The 23039-nt window shown below is 34.6% G+C and overlaps 1 protein-coding gene across 1 annotated transcript; it reads right to left on the minus strand.

The window, feature by feature from the left end:
* Positions 1–11430: 11430 nt before the first annotated feature.
* LOC127846493 (uncharacterized) lies at positions 11431–13881 on the minus strand. Its single transcript, XM_052377779.1, has 2 exons — positions 13723–13881; positions 11431–13420 (listed from the first exon to the last, which is right to left on the minus strand). Exons 1-2 carry the CDS (start codon positions 13735–13737, stop codon positions 11855–11857), a joined length of 1581 nt encoding a protein of 526 aa, XP_052233739.1. The 5' UTR covers positions 13738–13881; the 3' UTR covers positions 11431–11854.
* Between the last annotated feature and the right edge of the window lie 9158 nt (positions 13882–23039).

The raw sequence follows: 23039 nt of genomic DNA on the forward strand, positions 1-23039 counted from the left end.
TTGATGCTTACCAAAATTTGATCCAGTCTAGACGATTTCAATAGTTAACCTGCTCTATTGATAATAACCGAAATTGTACATTCAAGACGATTTCAAGAGTTAGCCAGCTCTATTTATACTAACCAAAATTAGATCCATTCTAGACGATTTCGAGAGTCTAGCCAGCTCTATTTATACTTACCAAAATTGGATCCATTCTAGACGATTTCAAGAGTATAGCCAGCTCTATTGATACTTACCAAAATGGGATCCATTCTAGACAATTTCAAGAGTCTAGCCAGCTCTATTGATACTTACCAAAAATTGGATCCATTCTAGACGATTTCAAGAGTCTAGCCAGCTGTTTTGATACTTACCGAATTTGGATCCATTCTTTACGATTTCAAGAGTCTAGCCAGCTCCATTGATACTTACCAAAATGGGATCCATTCTAGACGATTTCAATAGTATAGCCAGCTCTATTGATACTTACCGAATTTGGGATCCATTCTAGACGATTTCAAGAGTTGAGCCAGCTCTATTTATACTTACCGAAATTTGATCCATTCTAGACGATTTCAAGAGAATAGCCAGCTGTATTGATACTTACCAAAATGGGATCCATTCTAGACAATTTCAAGAGTCTAGCCAGCTCTATTGAGACTTACCAAAATTGGATCCATTCTAGAGAATTTCAAGAGTCTAGCCAGCTCTATTGATACTTACCAAAATTTGATCCATTCTAGACGATTTCAAGAGTCTAGCTAGCTCTATTGATACTTACTAAAATTGAATCCATTCTAGACGTTTTCAAGAGTTAGCCAGCTCCATTGATACTTACCAAAATGGGATCCATTCTAGACGATTTCAAGAGTATAGCCAGCTCTATCGATACTTACCGAATTTGGATCCATTCTAGACGATTTCAGCAATACACTGCGCTGATAAGCCCTTCACAGTTTTCTCTAATTAACGAGTACATGTATATATAAAAACCATTACAGGAACATTGTAGTATCAATGTGTTTATTATCACATGTATGAGTTATATAATATATATATATATATATATATATATATATATATATATATATATATATATATATATATATATATATATATATATGTATTTACTATGCAGCTTTATAGTATTTATAGGATGTAACATCTTTCAGCAAAAATATGTGTTTTTGAATAGTTAGTTGAGTGGAAATTAAATGGCTATTTTCCTTTTTTGTTTAATTTGGCTGAAATGTGATGATAATGTTTAAAGTAAATAAACTACCTAATTGCTTAACATCATCATAATTAATTTGAATACAATTAAGCATGAACTGGGTTTAGCTTTTGAGCCGTTTTGGCGGAAAAGCCCTACTGATTGCTAGGATGACATTCAAATCCTGATTTTACGCAATGATGTTCGATCCATTATTTCCATTTTTGATTAATACGGTCAACAGTAATAGCGTTTCAACCACTATTTGTTCCATGGTCGTGACTGCGATTAATTAAACTAATACTGTTGATAATGGGCGATTTCCGAGCCACTTTATCCAAACTGAAACTTATTACCAGCCGGTATGAAATTTCAAAATAAATATTATCCAATATCAATGGGCAAGCAATCATACTGGAGCAACATGAGTTTTATCTCTATGTATTGTCGACTGTGCTATCTGAAGCATGTGTCTATTGTTAGATTTTGTTGGGTATCCGTTTTATATTAATTAAAATGTATTCAAATGCCATTTCTTTTACTGGTTGTGGGCATTTATTCAAGTTGCGTTTGATGAATCCCAGAGTTTGTGAAGCTTTCTTGGTTGCGTTATCGATACGAGTGTTTAATTTCAGATTATCACAAAGATCGACTCCTAAGTAAAGGTGATGTTAAAGATTTTCGAGGGTTTCGTTATTTATAGTATAGTTGTAGTCTTTTCTTAGTGGAGTTGGAGATATTCATGATGGCGCATTTTTTAACATTAAACTCCATCTGCCAAGATTTGCTCCAATATAGGTTTATATTTTCCATATTGACAATGAGTTTCATGTAAACCTGATGAATATTATTTTGTGTATGTTCCTCTTGTGTATAATTTTTTACCCTGTTAATCACTAGTATTAAATATTAATACTATCGGATACAGAGAGGTTTGTAAATAACTTTCAAATAATCAGAACCGTATATAGTGATATTTATTTTAATTATTAAATAAAGGCTGTTTTTTTCCGTTATTTTATTATTTAAATCTATAAATTTGTATTGCAATTATGGTGTGTAGTTAATTTTAAACTTCTAAGTTGAATAACTGTGCTAAATTTCTCTGTACATGATTCTAAGATCTGTTTACATCTTACTTATAGGTCAACCCTCAGCAGATTGACCAGCTGTTTTCAGGCATATATACAGCTGAAGGTCAAGATCTTACTAATTTTTCCACTCACTTTAACACTCCAGTCTTTGTAAACATTATCTACTATGGTGGAAAGAGTACGCAGTCATTATAAATTGCTGGTATAGGTAAAAGTGAAGTATTCTAGTAAGAATATATTAATTTATTTAAATTGTTGTGTTAAGGGTATACAAAAGAAATTAAATCCCAGGAGCAATTTTTCTCTACAGAGGGAGTATGTAACAGGGTATTCACAAACACTCATCCTTAATCAAATCACATCAAAACGAATTTATTGTCAGTATGAAATAACATGTATATAACATATGCTATGTATAGCTGTTTGCCAAACTAACAAGCAGTAACAAATTGCAACACATCAATAATACATGGCATACATGATAAGAAATAGTTATTCTAATAAAGCACAATAAAAACACAATTAAAGCAGTATTCCTATAGGACGTTATTCAAATGTAAGCAGAAATATAATATCAGTACTATACATTCAAAATTAAGAGCTGTTTAAAAGATTGTTGATGTTGACACAAGGAAGGGGCCTAAGATAAAAAGAAATGGTGTAAAAATGCTTACAGAGAAAATAGAACACAATAGTGCCAAGGGCTTAAAGGAAATTATCACCTCAAACCAGATTTGAAGGAAAATGATCAGCAAATTTCACACAATATAAGCAACACAATACAACACTGATGTATAAAAAATAAAATATAATTATAAAAGCAAAAAATACAATACTAATGCTGAAATGATTATCCCGCTTGTGTAACTAGCACTATTTCAGAGCTTCAAAGGCAAATGATGAGCAAAGAAGCATTGATTAATGCTACATACATACAGTACTACAAGTTCTTCAACAAGATATCAAATGAAATGAACGAAATAAGACAACAATAGCAAACTGTTGTAGTGTCACTAGTATTATATATACATACTGTTAAGCTCAAAGAAAGCAAAAGAAAAAAAAGCATCAGAATGCAAACCTAATAAAGCAAATGAAAAAATCAAGATGCAAATTTCTCAGAGAAAGCAAAAAGCAAAAAGGCAACACAATGAAAACAAAACAAAACACCAGTTTTATAAATAATTATAACTACTTATCCAATCAAGAGAGATTCAGTGTGATGAATGAGTGAGCTACCATATATTAATAATGGAGAATGCTTTTTAGGTGAGCTGATTTCAGATACATATTTATGGTTTTATATATCTGAAACATTTGATTCATTTCGTTACTAAACCTTGCAAGAGGTAACAAGCATTTTTCATTTGCTTAAACCTACTATCTTTAGTTTCTTTCTTCATATGGTAACTGGTGAGTCATTTTATTATTTTAAGTGTATTTACTTGTATACTTGTTAAAATTGTAATCATTATATTATTTGAATGATATGGTATTTATCAATTATCTGATTTATAATTTATGATAATACTTATAATACTTTATGTTATCATATTTCATACCAGTATCAATTATATAATTAAAACTAGGCGTAAGCATTCTTGAGTTATCATCCGGAAACCATTTTAATGTTTCGAGTCAGTGTGACCTTGACCTTTGACCTAGTGACCTGAAAATCGAAAGGGTCATTTGCCAGTCATGATCAATGTATATTATGAAGTTTCATGATCCTAGGCGTAAGCATTCTTGAGTTATCATCCGGAAACCATTTTACTATTTCGAGTCACTGTGCCCATGACCTTTGACCTGGTGACCTGAAAATCAATATGGGTCATCTGCCAGTCATGATCAATGCTCCTATGAAGTTTCATGATCCTAGGCCTAAGCGTTCTCATCCAGAAACCATCTGGTGGACGAACCGACGGACCGACATGTGCAAAACAATATACCCCCTCTTCTTCAAAGGGGGGCTTAATAAAAGTTGGCAACTATAACCCCTTGTGTCAATACACAAACCCGGCTACATAACAAAACTGAAATACCTGTGTATTTAACTTAACAGTTATAAAACACCATTTTTCAAAAGTGTATATTTTACATGAAAAATAAATAAAAATGCTAAGAATATCAAAACACATACTTTCTAAAATTTAAAACAGTAACATTACATCATTGTTTCATAATTTAGTAGTAAGTCTGCACATTGGCCTTTAACCAAAAAACAACAACACATTGCCATGGTAATTATGGCAGTACTTATTATTTTCACTAGTTTGTATGTTTCAAGTCAAACCGGAGTATGTACTGAGAAAAATTATAAAAGTTGTTAAAGATAAAAAATGGATCAATAATGTTTTTTTAAATAGGTCCCAGAGGGCCTGTGTCGTTCAAACAAATACCATACAATATTCAGATGCAACCTCAATTGCAGGCTCCTTATCTTTGTTGTTTAGGTCTAGGATAATAATAATTTTTATAACATGCATGTAAGGAAAACGCCATGGTCCCCAGTGTATAACTAGACACAAATTGAAAATCAAATCTTGGTTGAACCCTCAACAGGGATAGAACCACTGACAACTGGAGTACTGGAGTAAAAGTCTACTGCTTTGACCACTCGGTCATTTGTGGTCATACAATGTGGAAGGTATTTTAAACTTTATATAAGCAATTCTCGTAGTTTCACAAAATATAACAACGACAACAGAACTTTCCATATTATTCAATCGTTTTGCATTGCAACGATTTATAATTCTATAAACCACTATAGTGGTGGGGGACATAAAAATCTGAAACAATTTTGACAATTTACCAAAACTTGAAAAGGCCCCTTTAATAAAAAGCAAAAAGGTGTGGCTTATTTTCATCCCAGGGACATTATATGATCAATCAAAAATATTTTGACAATGTACAGAATGAATCCGAATTCGGTCAGTATCAACAAGGCTGGCTAAACGCTTGAAAATGTCCAGATTGGATCCAATTTTGTTAAGTATCAATACGGCTAGACTCTTGAAATTGTTAGAATGGATCCAATTTTGGCAAGTAACAATAGTGCTGGGTACACTCTTGAAAATGTCCAGAATGGATCCAATTTTTGTAAGTATCAATAGATCTGGCTTCACTCTTGAAAATGTCCAGAATGGATCAAAATTCGGTCAATTTCAACAGGACTGGATACACTCTTGCAAATGTCCAGAATGGATCGAGTTTTGGTCAATATCAATAGAGCTGGCTACACACTTGAAATTCTCCAGAATGGATCCAATTTTGGTTAGTATCAATAGAGCTGGCTAGACTCTTACAATTCCCAGAATGGATCCAACTTTTAAGTATCAATAGAGCTGGCTAGACTCTTGAAGTTGTCCAGATTGGATCCAATTTTGATAAGTATCAATGGAGAATTTTATGGTCATTAGTTATTGTTTCTCTCCTTCACTTGCTAATGCTCATGTGCTATTGGCTACAAGCATGTGAATTAATATTGCATGTTTGACTTCTTGTTCCTGATGTTGTTGAGGCATGGTCAAGGTCCTACTTCTTGTATGTTTAAATTTCTATTTGAAGTTTATTTGCTGTTTATTTTCAACTTTCAATCACAATAGTAGATTTTTCTCTTTATCCGTCCATGGTCTGTTGGCGATATTTTATACGCATGTCCACTCTTTGATTTCTACATTCAAGCCTCTGTGTCCACACAAACTTAAAGAAATTGTTCTAATTACTGTCCCCCTGGGCAATATTGGATGTAAACCTTCTGGCATGACCTCCTTGCTCAACAATCTACAAATTAAAACCAGAAAATCCATTACTAAGTTGCATCACTTTAAAAAACAAACAAAGAGGCTCTTCAACATACATGGTGTCACATGAATAAAATACAATGGAAAGGTCAAATCTGTTCAAACCTGTTCAACATACATGAAAGTGTGGAGCAATTTTGAAGGATATTTTAATTAAACATGATACTGCTTATTAATCAACATCTCTTGGCCTTGTGGTTTCATTGAAAATGTTTTCAATTGTCACTGTCTGTTTATTTTGGTTAAAATAAAAACAATTGGCTGCTAATTAAGATTTCAGTTCAACACCTGAGCACGGAACATTCCATGAAAGTTTTATCATGGATCTCTTAGTGTTTCAGAAGAAAATGATATCAGTTATTTCAGTTAAAGATGTTAACACACCACCACAGAAAATTACCATTCACAATATCTCATAATGGATCATTAACAGTATTTCTTAAACTACTCCAGATGATTAATCTATTTATCAAGAATAATGTACAAGTCATTAATTGCAATTAACTTATCTATGCAGTCTCTTGTCTTTTTTTACTTATTTTCAAATTCATAAATTAATGTTAGATTACCAAAAGTTATAATAAATGATATGCACATGCTGCCTATCACAACAATTCATATATTTGATTATTTTATTAAATTTCAGTACATCTGAGTTCCACCCTGATTTCACAGGTGGTTTTAATTAAGTGTTTGTTTTTATCAGAGTTCATGAATCTGCAGTAACAGTATTATTAACCGAATAGATCAATTCAATACAGGGAAAATACTTGTAGATTTAAGGCTAGTAGACCTGTTTTTTTCTTATCACCCTACTGAAGTATGATTTCATTTAAAGCCACACACCTTCAAATTAAGCACATGTTAATCAATACATATAGATGCAATTTGAAAGTGTGCAAAATTGTCCTTCAATCTATAGCCTAGTTAGCAAGTAAATTTTTATTCTGTTTAATTTTAAAACCGAAAGTAGATTTTTTTTACGTGTACGTCCATTTCGTCAAACACGATTATTTTTAAGTTTTAAAGCCGGATTTCTACTTTGTAACCAATAGATATATTCTTATTGAGATATATAAAATTAAATCTATAGCCTAGTGAACAAGTAATTTATTATTTTTCAACCGGTACCGCTTTTAAAACCGAAAGTAGGATTTCTAAACGTATACGTCCATTTTCGACAAACGTGATTATTGTTAAGTTTCAAAGCGCAAAAGAGACGGATTTCTACCTTGTTACCACCAGATATATTCTAATTGGCATAGATAAAATATGTTTCTTATTTATACTTAAATTTACTATGCCATGTATTTCATTTCAAGATGTGTGGCTTTAAAGCCACACACCTTGAAATGAAATACATGTTAATCAATACATATAGATGCAATTTTAAAGTGTGCAAAATTGTCATTAAATCTATAGCCTAGTTAGCAAGTAAGTTATTAAATTTCAAACGATACAGCTTTTAAAACAGAAAGTAGGATTTCTATAGACCAGTTCACGTGTGACGTCACCCACACCTGCGTGTTTACATCCGGACTACATTGGTAGGCAAAAGAAAGACACAATCAATGGGAAGAAATAAAGAGTGATCGTTCATATTTAAACGATTTTATTTAGATTTTATTTTTGAACATGCCAACAAGTTGTTCTACTTTAATGAAACACAGATTGAAAACAAGTAATAAATAGATCAATTCATAATAAACAACATATAAAAATTAACTAAAATGGTATTTGTCTGGGAAAACTAACACGCTGACACATTAAATAAACATTTAATTAAATTAAATGCAATATTTTTTATTTAATTGTTTGCATCAATCTTAAAATCGTGTTAGCCTTTGTATTACTGTGTTTAAGTTCTGCATAAACCGATTATCGCGTTTTGATCAAATATTGTCCAGACTTCACTAACAACATGGTGTAAACCACACTGGGTGGCAGATGACAGTCTGGGCATTCAACACAATTGAGGATACCACCATGTCTTCTCTTTCTGGTAGTATTAAGCAGTCATTTGGTTAAATAATTTACCGCTGAAATACTAACAGTTGCTTAAATTAGATATGTTACATATTGTACAAATTAAAAGTCATATCCAATATGGATTATCAGAAATTGTAAACCGTAAAGATATTAGCCCGTTAAAGTATTCAATAAGTATATAATTTACGAAGAAAACATTTAACGTATTTAGTGGGTATCGGTTAATTAAAACCACGTCATTCTGAATGATTCTGTATGATGATTTACATGTAAGGCCTAACAAAAAAATATGTTTGTTTCCACTGACATGGCCTAAAAAATTAGGGTAGGAAGGTAGGCAAATAATTTTATTTTTAAAAATATTTTTTTTTAGAAAATGTCGTACATGGTGCATCTTCTTCTCATTTTTTTGTGTATAACTGTATGTACAATAAATTTGATGACGTATGTAATGCAATATGGCTTTATTTAAATGCTTTAATGAAATAAAAACTTGTTGTTCATTAATTTTGCATTTGTTGCTTTCCTTATTTCCGAGTTTAATGTTGACTTCTGGCAGCGGCTTTATAGTCCATTTTATTACCAATAAAAGGCATTACTAAAGTCGCAGTAAGCTTGACCCTCAGTGTCTATAGGAATTCAGTGTTGTTATACTTTCCGTTCCTTTGGAATCATGGAGTATATACTATATTATTTATTATTTATAATATGTTAAATAGCCCAATAGCCATGCTTGGGGGACGCGAGTGGTGTTGCATGTAACATTATCACCATGAACAGACCCAATCAAACTGGGTGTGCTATTATATTTCTTGGATGCAGTTTATGCTTCCAAAGGACCACATTTTCAGATTATATTATGTTCTGGTGTCGTGAGGTCTATCTACCAGGGCTAGCGATGTCCCAAAATTTCTTTGAGCCGACCAACTGGTTTTGAAATAATTATATACACATCTACTATCAACTTGTTTATATTCTTTTAATGACAACAAGGGCATATCACATATCATAATGTAACATACATTTTTCAATAAACAAATAATTAGTATGGTACTTGTCAAAGTACAAACATAAGTTATTTTATAGATGAATATTTAATAGGGGTGTCGATTGTTCCAAATTTGAAATCCTGAAAATTAGGCCGGGGGTCTTGGAACCGCAGCCGCAGGAATCCAACAGGAATAAAGGGCAGATCCACCAACCCATCCAGAGCCTTTACTAATTGTTCTTTTTTATAGTCTTTCCAATTGTATTTTCAGGTGAATACAATTTAAAATAGTATAAACCACACCGTCCGTATCACCGCATGTGCATTCGTCATTCTATTTCTTCTATAAAGAACTTCGAAAATAAATTATAATCGACAAAAAATAATTACTGTATCCGAAAACGACAGTCCGAAAAATTGTACGCGTTTGCCACATTAATTAAAATGTGCATATCGTTTGACTGCAGACATTGCAAAACCTAGCAAATATACAATTTGGTTGCCATATTGCTTTACAATAGCATTTTTGTGGGTAAAAAACAACTTAATTATCACCTTTTAATTTCAAACGATAATCGGCAAAAAGGAATAACATCGTCGAAATAGAACTAATTATTTAATTATCATCCTTTAATTCAGATCGATAGTCGGGAGAAAGGTGTTAAGTAATCAGCTTAGAAATAATTTATTTATTGGTACGCTTCTTTTGATTTGCTAATCTTTAAATACGACGTTTGCCATCGGCCGCTATATTGCTGGCAGACGACAAGATCAACTGACTGTGTATTCCAAGTGTACAGTGTCTGCGCATGAATGACCCAATATCATGTGTGAGCAAACTCATTGCTGATTGGCCAGCTACCACGTGCGCTTCAATAACAATAAAAATGATATGCGGATAACGTAGACAAGTTTGACAAGTTTATTGACCGTCGCCGAAAAATACGCGGTCAGATTTTTTTCGAATTTTGGGCTCAAAAAAGATTAGGACCGGCGGCAAAAAATTAGGTAGGGTCGGGCCACCGGAAACAAACAATTATTTTTGTTACGCCTAATGTTACAGCAATGCACGAACGACATCATAAAAACAAGAAATTATGCTTAACACCAACGGGGGTAAATAATGTTTTCAAAAAATAATAATAAAACAATATGTATATAGATATATGTGTGTTAAAATGTTAAATATGTGTCACGCATACTACTAGTAACAAGTTTTCAATATACATGAATACACAGTTCAATTCGCATCATGTAAAGTTGTGTTTTTCAGCTGTATGTTAATTTTCCTCAATAGTGTCATTCTCTGTACAAAACCCATCAAAATTAAAATTACATGTAAATACCGTCAAAACTTCGCTTATAATAGGGCCTTGAAGTACATAATTTTCAATGCACCCCTTACACTTTCTATCACTCATTTTTATCACACTAGCGTACTCATGCCATTGATAATTATTATTTTATAATTAGATGTAATATTATTGTAATTTATTGAAGCTTTTATGCAAAAAATAATACCGCTAATACATTATAGAGCTCTTTGTTGTGTCAAATTGCCGGTCTTTCAGTCTTCAGACAATCTTTACTTTGATACTTATGACGCATTGTTTTAAGATGCAAATAAATGTATTAATAAATTCTTTTTGCACTAAATATTATATTTTTGAAATATTATTTAGGTGTTGTTTTTTCGGACCTTCTTTTCGATTCATTTACTAAACAAGTGTCGTTATCAATATGTTTTGCGCTACTATAACCCATGCTTTTGCCTACCAGTGCATTGCGCATGTGCAAAAATCAAAACAATAACAATGAACTGCTCTATATGTTAATTGTATACGTCCATTTTGACAAATGCGATTATTTTGAAGTTTTTAACCACAAACAAAATGGATTTCTACCTTGTAACCACCATATATATTCTAATTTGCATAGATAAAATATGTTTCTTATTTATAATTAAATTTACTATGTCAAATAAGTTGTGTGGCTATAAGTAATTAACTGCAGACTCAGTCACTCTGTTTTAATATATTCACAAATGCCAAAATGGGGGTACGCGTGTGACCGTGCAAAACATAGCTTTACCTTTTAACATACAGGCCTTCAGCAAAGAACTTTGACCACAAGGCATCCCTGTGCCTTAATCTTTAATTTATTACATTTTATAACCAATTTGTGTTTCTTTGATTCATCAATATTATGGTGGACGAACCAGTTATCGAACACCTAAGAAATTAAGTTAAATTTGCAAACACTTAAAATAACAAAAACAATTTGTTTTAACAAATAACTAACAGTTCAATCATTAAATAACTTATCTGTAAAGTTTTCAAGCAAATATCCGTCAAGAATTCATAACAATGATTCCTTGTTTATTGTCACCTCTAGCAGACAAAACAAAATGGCGGCCGATGTAAACATGACCTATTACCGAACAGTTCATAAATACTACTCCAGTGAATATAAACAAACATGAAACTGAACAATTTTTTTTGAAACATGAAAATTAACAAAATTAGAAAAGCATGTAGCTTTGAACACAAAAAAACAAGTCTATTCCTCTGCAATATTGTGGCAAGGACAATAGAACGGGTCATTTCTCCTAACAACATTTGTGGCTGTGCAAAACTGCAAGTGCACCCAGTGGCTACAGTTATCAAAGTCACACTTGGCCCACTTTACAAATATCAATGATACGCAGTTAGCAAGTTCTTTTGGCTGAAAGAGGCTGCATACACAACAAGTTTCATCATCATCTTCATCTTCAGAGGATTCAACATCAGTGTTTAGATGGGAGGGTCCAGGCTCTGGGTAAGTGTGTTGTTTTGTTGATTGTTTTTTTTTTCAGTTGTTTGTTCCTTGTTTGTGAAACTGTTTCTTTTGTGGGCATAAGCTTCGAATGTTTGTTGGATTGTTCAGTTTGTTGCTTGTTTTTCTGTTCATTTGTTGTTTCAGCTCTTTCCCTGAGTTTCTGTTTAATTATCGGATCTGTTATTTCTTTGCCAGATGTAAATTCAAGAATGTTATTCTTTTTCTTTGCATTGTTGAATTCTTTATTTTTGTTAATGACAACTTCTGCTTCATAGAAGAAAACATCAGGATTTCTTTCATGCATGTTTTTGTTGATTTCAGGAACAGATGGTGCAGCAACATATGGTAGCGAAGTGGTAAAATGCTCCTTGCTAACAGCTGACTCGTCAACAGGAAAAACACCTGATTTCTTGAAGGCAGATCGAAGATTTTCCACAGACAATGCTGCTACGTATGCAGCAGATCCAAGAGGAGCAACATTGTACCTTGTTATTTTTGTAGAGGGATTTTCTCTGATAAATCTGTGACACATGGAGTTGTAGATTTTTTGAAGGGGTCCAAAACAACCCACATCAAGGGGTTGAAGGACATGGCTTGTGTGGGCCGGTAAGATGAATAGAATAATGTTATTCTTCTTTGCCCAATCCAGCACTGGAACATTTATGTGGCTTTTATGACCATCAAGCAGAACAAGGATAGGCTGTGACTTGTCCACTCTTTGCACATATCTGAGGAAATGGGTGTCCATGTAGTGTAAAAACACAGCTGAATTTGACCAGCCACTGTCAGACATACACCCTGATGACCCTTGTGTAGACCCTTGTAACAGATCTGCATTCAGGCGTTTCCCTTTGAAAACAAAGAATGGTGGAAGCTGTGTGCCTAATGCGTTTCCACATCCAATTATTGTTGTAACGCAGGACCTTGACGAAGTAACTGCTGGTGCCTTCAATGTGCCACTTATTATGAATGGTGGGGTATGCTCTGTTTGGATACCTTTTTCGTCAATGTTATAGACACACTCAGGTTTGTTGTGGAGGTCATGTTTTTCAACAATGCTCATCAAATTGTTGAAATATTCATGAACATTGGCCTCTGATGTGGCTTCAGCTCTGTAGTTGGACAGTGCCCTCGGACGAACAACTCGCAACTCAGGCCATCGCTGCTGGAAACCCTTAAACCATTTCACAGACAAAGGTTTATCATTTGGCCTTTTACCAAGGAACACTGCATAGTTTGTAGCACTTGCTACAACTTCACTGATGGTATAACCATACCCAAGGGCAGCCATTGTCTTGACATGGTCAACTAGTTTGACCTCTTCTTCCTGAGAGAAGAGTGGAGCTGGTCCGGGTTTGAGGCATTCAGGGTCAATAACCCCTTTCACACGGTCCCATAGTGTAGTATGAGGAACACCATACTGTTTTGCAACAGTTCTTACTGGCAAGCCACTGTCTTTTACTTTAAGGTATGCATTGTGAAGAGCTGTTGGTGAGTAAAGACCTCTGTGTTTAATTATCTTCTTAGGATTAGACTGAAAAAAAAAGAAAAACAAACTTAACTTTATGATGATCAATTGTCAAGAAAGAAAAGCTGGAATATTTTTTCGGAACTGTGCTGTAGCTCTAAGAGCGATAATAAAACAAAGTCACATGACTATCACATGACTGTCACGTGACCCGGACTCGACGAAAAAATCTACGTCTGCTGCAACCAAAATTGCAAATGGAAATACGCTTTTTGGTGTGTAAATGCACGTTTTGATAAATGCATTCAAAAAGTAATAGCAAAAAATACATAAAACCGTGTAAATAACAATAAATGCATTTCTTTTACCTGTTTTCGGCGCATTTGTTGCAAGCTTAGTGGACAAGTAGGTCACGGACTTCATAAATGACCCTTTGTTTATGGATGTGACGTCATGCGCACTTTTGCGCATGCGCATATAGAACCAAAACAAACCGTCCGATATCAGGTTCTGTTCGATAATAGGTACTTACACGAGTATGTATTTAAAGTGACATGAAAACACTTATAATAGAAAGATTAATCAGCTTTTAAACGACTTTTTATTTTTAGCCTACCTGAATTTTCGCAACAGTTTTTAGTTCCTATTCAATTGACGACAATTGGCTTCACTCTTATAATTTTATTTAATCTTTAGCCCATTCTGGACCGTCGAGAAAAATTCGTTCCCTTCAGCATTCTTTGACAGACTTGACAGACATCTTGGAAATACGACTACTTTGCGGTGAGGCCGCCTTTTTACGGCCAACTTTAGTGGTATCCTATATAGCAAAATAAAAGGATCCATTCTAGACTCCACGAACTTGCATAAGTCTTAACGAGCGACGCCGATCGCAAACCATGGTTTCCAGGTCATAATACACCAAATAGTTTCCCTATATAATTCAATGTAAAAGCGACAACTTTGAGCGAAAATAAATGCAACATTTTGCACATAGAGACCCCCATAACCATACCTTCTCTTAAAGGCCATTCTAAGCGGAATCGATTTATGCAATAAAAAAGATATGTCATGTACATTGCAAGAAAGAACTTGACACAAATCAAAATCGACTGTTTTTGCAACTTTTTTTTTCGGCCGTTTCTTAGTGGAATGTAACCTTTTCTAGTGCAATGGTTTACTATAGTCTTCAAGTGTATCATATTTCAGGGATTCAGTAGTGAACACCTATTCATGCCCTACCATTATCTCCGCAAGATAACACCTGAATAATGGTAAAAAGTGTAAAACATGCCTTCCTGTCAACTATGATATTTTTTTAGAGAGTACAGCCCTACATGAAGCGATCATTTAGTGTATTGTAACCTATAAGACAACGTTTACTGTTAACATCGCGAAAAATAAGCACTTCTCGATACTTATAAACCTATTTTCTATGTGCATGCCAATTTTCAGACCGATCTTTCACGTAGAAATGCTTGAAAATGCATTTTATTATAACGCCTGATAAGCCATGTGGCTTTCGCGTTCGGAGCTTTGATTTATAACGGGCGTTCAGGCGTAAAACGATTACCCTAAATAATTACAATCGGTCAAAATACTGGAATATTGTTACAAGCTATGTAGAAAAAGAAGTAAACAACTATTAAAACGTGTTCATGAGCTCTTTCAGCACAAATTGTTGCGATTTGAGATGCTCAAGACGAGTTTTTGTACATTTTTTTTCTTATTTTCCTCTGAAAACGTATTTTTTTCTTAAAAACTCACGATGCTCCTTTAATTCGTGAAACAAACGCATTTATTCCGTGAAATTTGCCAAAACGCATCATATCTCACTAAAAAAATGATGATTTTCTATAAATACAGCACCTTTGTGACTAGGCCTGGTTTTGCGTTTAGGTCATAATACACCAAATAGTTTCCCTATATAATTCAATGTAAAAGCGACAACTTTGAGCGAAAATAAATGCAACATTTTGCACATAGAGACCCCCATAACCATACCTTCTCTTAAAGGCCATTCTAAGCGGAATCGATTTATGCAATAAAAAAGATATGTCATGTACAATGCAAGAAAGAACTTGACACAAATCAAAATCGACTGTTTTTGCAACTTTTTTTTTCGGCCGTTTCTTAGTGGAATGTAACCTTTTCTAGTGCAATGGTTTACTATAGTCTTCAAGTGTATCATATTTCAGGGATTCAGTAGTGAACACCTATTCATGCCCTACCATTATCTCCGCAAGATAACACCTGAATAATGGTAAAAAGTGTAAAACATGCCTTCCTGTCAACTATGATATTTTTTTAGAGAGTACAGCCCTACATGAAGCGATCATTTAGTGTATTGTAACCTCCATGGGCGGCATTCTTTTCCAGATAGATACGACACAAGTAACAGATACAAATAGATATTACACATCAATCAAATGAGGATTGATAACAGTAAATATTGTTTACAAAGATATTCTATACGGATGAAAGATTCTTATTAGAAATAAGATATTTTCATAAAATCAGTACCATATGTATGCGTTTAAAAATTTAAATCTCAAGTTTTAAATCTATTCATTATGGGAACTATTTTGCGATTGCTTTAAACACGAGTCGAGAAGGCCACAGGTGCAACCGGTATTTGAAAAAAAAGTCATCCAAGTGGCATGTATGCACGATTGTTCCACCACCCTCGTCATTATTGCAACTTCGATAGAGTTTGTGATAAGTGTTTGGACCTGCGGAATACAGTGAACCAGGTGTAGCTGGATATACGCTTAAACTCATGGACCACCTCTTTTTATGAACAAATGTGTTTACGGGTTTTAAGTTTAGATTTTCTTACCTGTTTTGTGAATTACGATCATCCATTTTTCTTGTTTATGACAGAAAGGCATCAAATAATGAACAGTGAGGTAGCATTTTGACAGAAAGGCCACCGATATGCATCTACACCGTGATATTTGTCAAAAATGTTTTGTACCAAGCAGAGTGAGTATAGCAGGAAATGGAAAAACATTTCAGAGCTAAGCGTTGTTAATTACCAACATTTTTTGGTTTTAGCAATTCAATCGCGAGGGCGATAATACATTTATCATCATAATTGTTTCAGTATCTAAGATTAAATCATTTACACACGTTTAGTATCAAAGGGCAACTTGTTCATACACTATATATCATAATGACTGATAACATGTTCTTGACCGAAAATATTTACTTATGATAAAACCACTTGTTTGAACTTCAATCGGCTCTAAACATTGCTCTCCTTTGGCGGAGCAAACTTTTTTCATGTCGTGTTTCAGAAATCTCAAATGCATGTTGGAAGAATAATCAGGACTAATTATATCATGTCTTGATGAACAATTATCAAAAATGTATGACTTAATGCATGTGCGTAAAGTCTCGTCCAGAATTATAGCAGTCCGCACAGGCTAATCAGGGACGACACTTTCCGACTAAACTGGTCTTTTGCTTAGAAGATACTTTCTTGAAACAAAAAATATCATTGAGGCGGAAAGAGTCGTCTCCGATAATCCTGTGCAGACTGCACAGGCTAATCTGAGACGACACTTTACTCACATGCATTAAACCCTTTTCACAGAGCACGGCCCATTAAAGCTATTTTAACCAAGTTCGAATCTAGTTCACGAATGCCAGACATTCGATCTTGACGAAACTTGGTCAGGATGTTTATTTTGACAATATCTAGACGGAATACGAATCTCAGTCGCATGCATCCTAAAGCTAAGTCACCAAGTAAAATAAAAGAAAAACATAGTAACGACTCTGGAGGCTACATTTATGACTCAATCTTGATTACAAATCGTTACCATGTGTATGCTTACAATATCTAGGCAAATTTCGAATCTGGGTCTCTTGCAATACAAGGTGTTGGTTAGTCACCAGAAATAAAACATTGTTGGGGTTTAATTTTGGACCTGTGTTTTTTCTTCCACCCGGCTTGAGATTGGCCTCACCAGATGGCACGCACTTGATGGAGATTTGCTCTATATCCGAGGACCCAAATATATGGCTTTAATTGAGCCGTGCTCTGTGAAAAAGAGGTTTAATGCATGTGCGTAAAGTGTCTTCCCAGATTAGCCTGTGCAGTCAGCACAGGCTTATCAGGGACGACACTTTCCGCTTTTATGATATTTTATGTTTAAAGAAAGTCTCTTCTTACCAAGATATAGTTTAGGCGGAAAGTGTCGTCCCTGATTAGGTTGTGCGGACTGCGCAGGCTAATCTGGAATAACACTTTACGCACATGCATTAAACCCCCTTTTCACAATGCACGGCCCATTTGTATAGTATAAAAAAATGGGAAACAACATTGAATAAACCGAGTCATGCAAGTGAGAAGTTGCTCCCCTTTGAATGCTGTGGTTATGTTTTAGACATTAGGTTTCACATAAGGTTTGGACACCTTACAGTGTCACATAGGCAAATTACCAAAATTTAGGTCGTAGAAATAGTAGTAAAAGTAGAAGCTGAAGTAGTAGTAGTAGTTTTTGTTGTAGTAGTAGTTGTTGTATTGGTATTTGTGGTAGTGGTGGTGGCAGTAGTTGTATTAGTATTAGTGGTAGTGGTGGTAGTAGTGGTGATGGTGGTGGCGGCGGTGGTGATGGTTGTTGTTGTTATAATAATAATAATAATAATAATTATTATTATTATTATTAAGTGATGTTATTGAATGTAAAATGGGATTACGACAAGGCAATATTTTAAACCCTATCCTGTTTTGTTTGTTTATCAATTATTTATATTAATATTTAAAAAGCAAAAACATAAGAGGTTTACCACAGATAATATTAATATATTTATGTTATTAATTGCTGACGATGTAGCACTGGCTTCGTACATAGTTTCAGGTCTACAACAGCAGCTAAAGTTTCTTCACGAATTTTGTGTTGTCTCAAAATTAAATGTAGATGTTGATAAGAGAAAAATTGTTGTATTCAAAATTGGTGGTCGAGCTTCTTTGAATGAAAAATAATATGACAATAATGCAATAATGGAATGTGTGCAAGGATTTAATTATGTAGTTGCTAATTTTTCGTCTGACCTGTCTATGCTTAAAATGGAAGAAAACATGTATTGTTAAGCAAAACGTGTCATTATATTTATGCTTTCGTCCAAATATGACTATATGTCAATCATTGTTACTTTCAGATTGTTGACGCTTAAGTGATGCCTTTTTTCGGCGTAGCTTTTTAACGTCACTTTTGACCTTACCTGACCTGTGTAAGTGTCCAATAAAATTCAAATACAATTTCCCGCGGCTAGACACGAATGAATACACTTCATTTATTCATTTGGCTGATTTGAGTATACATGTACCACCAGAACATTGGAAACATGTCCACGTCTTTGTAACACTGTTTAACTGCATGATACAATTGTATCTCTAATGAAAAGGCTTAATATATAGAACAGTGTTACACTCAACTCTCGACATCAATACAGTTTGTGCGTGCACCTTTTATTTTCAAAGGATTGCCAGCGCAAGAGCGTTTGTTCTTAAAGGCTATATTCTCATATTTAGTACTGACTTCCATATTCCTGTCAACATGTTAACATGTAAAAGTATAAAGAGCAGTGGAAGCGTGGTCTCACTTTAATGCATTGCATTTCAACCCGCGACGTATCAGGGTCAGTTCGCGGCCAGTGTGTGTGAATGTCAGAGTTTATTTACAGGTCATCGCTGCGTCTTCACGATTACCTTATGTGCTGACCTGAGTTCGCGGCCAGTAAAATAATCGCTATATAATATAGACGCTATCGCGTGAACTAGGTGAACTGGACTTTTCTTTAGACCAGAAATATGTTAAATGAAGATATTCAGCGATAGAATTATGGTATTTCAATAATAGATTCTTAATGTGTTTTCAACAGTACCATGATAAATATTATTTTTGATTAATTGAACAAGAATTATTCCACCATATTGACTAATGTATTAAGCATGAGCGCGATGATTCTCGATACTGTTAATAATCGAATCAAATAGCAATGCCCGACAAACCACTACAACAGGTTTGTTAGAAGAACGCGCGTATACATATTTAAAATATGTAAGGATACTTCGCGTGTGGCCGGTTGACTCATATGTTTTAATTTCACTTCCATTTTTCTTTTGGTTTTCTGTTTTGCATCTATAGGTTTATGCCCAGCCGCGAAAAAACCGCGTAACATCCCGAACTGCGTGTGATGCAGCTAAGAACTGCACAGAAAAAGACATTCGCTATCCTTGATCTCATTCATTGAACTCTTTACCTTTCACAAACTCAAACAAAAATCAACGCCATATATCTTTTTTAAAAAGATATTTCTTGTTATTATATGGATCGAATATATGGGGGCTAAATATTTTGAAGTTGTAGAAAGAGTTTACACATATGCATATACAAGATTTATGTCAGCACCACATATTTATTCATCTTCGAGAGTTATAAAATATAGATTACAAATACAGGAAACACCACACTCCTGTCATATTAGAAAGTGCTATTTAATGTTGAAATGCTTTGATGACATAGGAAACGTAAACTGGATCACCTCATTACGCAATCACTTACAATCCATAGGGTTTGGATATGCTTGGCAACATCAAGCGTTTGTAAATAAGTGTTTTTGCAAAATTATGCTCAACGATTGAAATATGTTTGTGTGCAACAGTTTTTAGAAAAGTGTAATAGTTCTTCAAAACTTAAAACATACAATGAATTTAAAAGTAAATTTCATTTTGAGTTATATTTAAATATTTTAAAAATTCGTAAATTCCGAAATGCATGTGTATGTTTTCGAATGTCTTCCCATAAGCTCATGGTTGAAAAGGGCCGCTCTTTGAATATAGACAGGGACTAAAGGTTTTGTTCTTTTTGCAAAACTTATAGTGTACATGAATTTCATTTTCTTTAAATATGCACAACATACATAGACCTTTGAGAAAGGTATACACCCAGCCACACACCTTGAAATCAAGTATATGTCAATCAAAGCATATTGATGCAATTTGAAAGTGTGCAAAATTGTCATTTAATCTATAGCTTAGTTAGCAAGCAATTAATTTTTTTTTTAATTTTAAAATCGAAAGTAGGATTTCTGTACGTATATGTACATTTCGACAAACGCGATTATTTTTAAGTTTAAGCGCAAAAAAGACGGATTTCTACCTTGTAACCACCATATATATTCTAATTGAGATAGATAAAATTAAATGTATAGCCTAGTTAGCTAGTAATTTATTATTTTTCAAACGGTACCGCTTTTAAAACCGAAAGTAGGATTTCTAGACGTATACGTCCATTTCGACAAACGCGATTATTTTTAAGTTTAAAAGCGCAAAAGAGACGGATTTCTACCTTGTAACCACCAGATATATTCTAATTGGCATAGACAAAATATGTTTCTTATTCATACTTAAATTTACTATGCCATGTATTGCATTTCAAGGTGTGTGGCTTTACCGTATACACCCATTAAGAACTACCGTATACACCCATTAAGAACTACCGTATACACCCATTAAGAACTACCGTATACACCCATTAAGAACTGCCGTATACACCCATTAAGAACTACCGTATACACCAATTAAGAACTACCGTATACACCCGCTACTACAAATAAATTCAATATAATCATGAGTTCCCGGGAAGAAAAGGTGATCAGGAGTACTGCTATGGTATTGTATTATGCTTTGGAAAGAAGAAATGCGTTACTGAATAGCAGTAAATAATAAATAGCTGTATCATTACATATGTATTTTTGCTAATACATTGTCTGTTTATTGAAATTTTGTTGCTATACGATGTTATTTGTACTTGCAAGGCCACATTACAATGAACAATTAATATTGAATCTCTTCTTCTTCTTCTTCTTCTTCTTCTTCTTCTTCTTCTTCTTCTTCTTCTTCTTCTTCTTCTTCTTCTTCTTCTTCTTCTTCTTCTTCTAATCATTATTATTATAATTATTATTATTATTATTATTATAATTATCCATTGAACATAAATGTATGTCGCTGTAATGGTCTGATTTAAAAAGCATTTACTCAGAAACTTAACAATGGATGGCATGAAAATCTATGAATTTAATGTAATGTTCTCGGATATATTTGACTTTGACGATTATTTTAATAAAAATTATGAAAATCATAATAAAATAATAGTAGAAACATCAACTTTGGCAGCAGCAGCAACCGTACGTAGTAGCAGCACTGCTAACTTCAACAGAAACAAACCAAGCACCCAAGGGCTTCAGGAACAATTTCTGCTGTCAATATTGACAATTTCATGAATGAAATGAAAATATGAACACTAGAAAGAAAACCGTAAGTGAAACGAAACTCTTCAATAAATTTCTTTTTCAAAAACAAGACTCGAGAAATGTTGAGAATATTCATGCATATGGGTTGAACAATCTGTTTTGTACGGAATCCGGATAGGGCCAAGTTGAGAGTCGCGTGTTGACCTTCGAGGTCGCCGCACGACATTCAAGCGATATTCTCTCGACGCACGATACGACGCGCGACAATCAAGATTTGAGTGTCGCATATCGCGCTGGGGTTTAGAAAAAAAATATTGCAGAAAATCTTGACTTTCGACTTAATTGTCGCGCGTCGTATCTTGCGTCGAGAGAACGTCGCTTTGAATGTCGTGTGTCGACCTTCGAGCGCGACACTCGACATTCTCTCGACGCACGATACGACGCGCGACATTCGATATGATATATCGCGAAAATGTCGCCTGTCGACCTAAAAATCCCTAGGTCGACACGCGACATTCTCTCGACGCACGATACGACGCGCGACATTCTCTCGACGCACGATATGACACTCGACATTATCGAGCAAATATCGCGCAAGTGTCGCTTGTCGACCTAAAAAAAACCTAGGTCGACACACGAAATTCTCTCGACGCACGATATGACGCGCGACATTCTCTCGACGCACGATATGACACATGCACGGAATCCGGATAGGGCCAAGTTGATTGTCGCGTGTCGACCTTCGAGGTCGACTCACGACATTCAAGCGACATTCTCTCGACGCGTGATACGACGCGCGACAATCATGCGACAATCATAATTTGAGTGTCGCGTTTCGCGCTGGGTTTTAGAAAAAAAAATCGAGCAAATATCGCTCAAGTGTCGCTTGTCGACCGGTGTGGGAGTATTTTTTTTATCTGCAAGCATGGTGTTATAGTATATTTTTCAGCTACAGTAAAAATAGCGGCATCTAGTAGCAGTTATAACATAAGCATCAGTAGCAGAAGAAGCATCAGTAGCAGCAGCAGCAGTAGCAGGAGTAGCAGCAGCTGCACCAGCAGTAGCAGTTGTAGCAGCAGTAGCAGTAGTAGCAGTAGTAGCAGAAGTAGCAGTAGCAGTAGCAGTAGTAGTAGTAGTAGTAGTAGTAGTAGTAGTAGTAGTAGTAGTAGTAGTAATAGTAGTTGCGGTAGTGAGACTGGTAGAAGTGGTAGTGGTAGTAGGACTGGTTAAAGTGGTAGTAGTAGTTGTAGTAGTAGCAGAATCAGGAGTAGTAATAGTAGCAGTAGCAGTGTAGAAGCAGTACCAGCACCACCAGCAGTAGCAGTAGTAGTAGTTGTTGTAGTAGTAGTAGTAGCTGCAGTAGAAGTAGTAGCAGCAACAGCATCAGCAGCAGGAGCAGCATAAGCGGTAGTAGCAGAAG

This window comes from Dreissena polymorpha, chromosome 9, assembly GCF_020536995.1.
Source record: "Dreissena polymorpha isolate Duluth1 chromosome 9, UMN_Dpol_1.0, whole genome shotgun sequence".
In the NCBI taxonomy this organism is placed as follows: Eukaryota; Metazoa; Mollusca; class Bivalvia; order Myida; family Dreissenidae; genus Dreissena; species Dreissena polymorpha.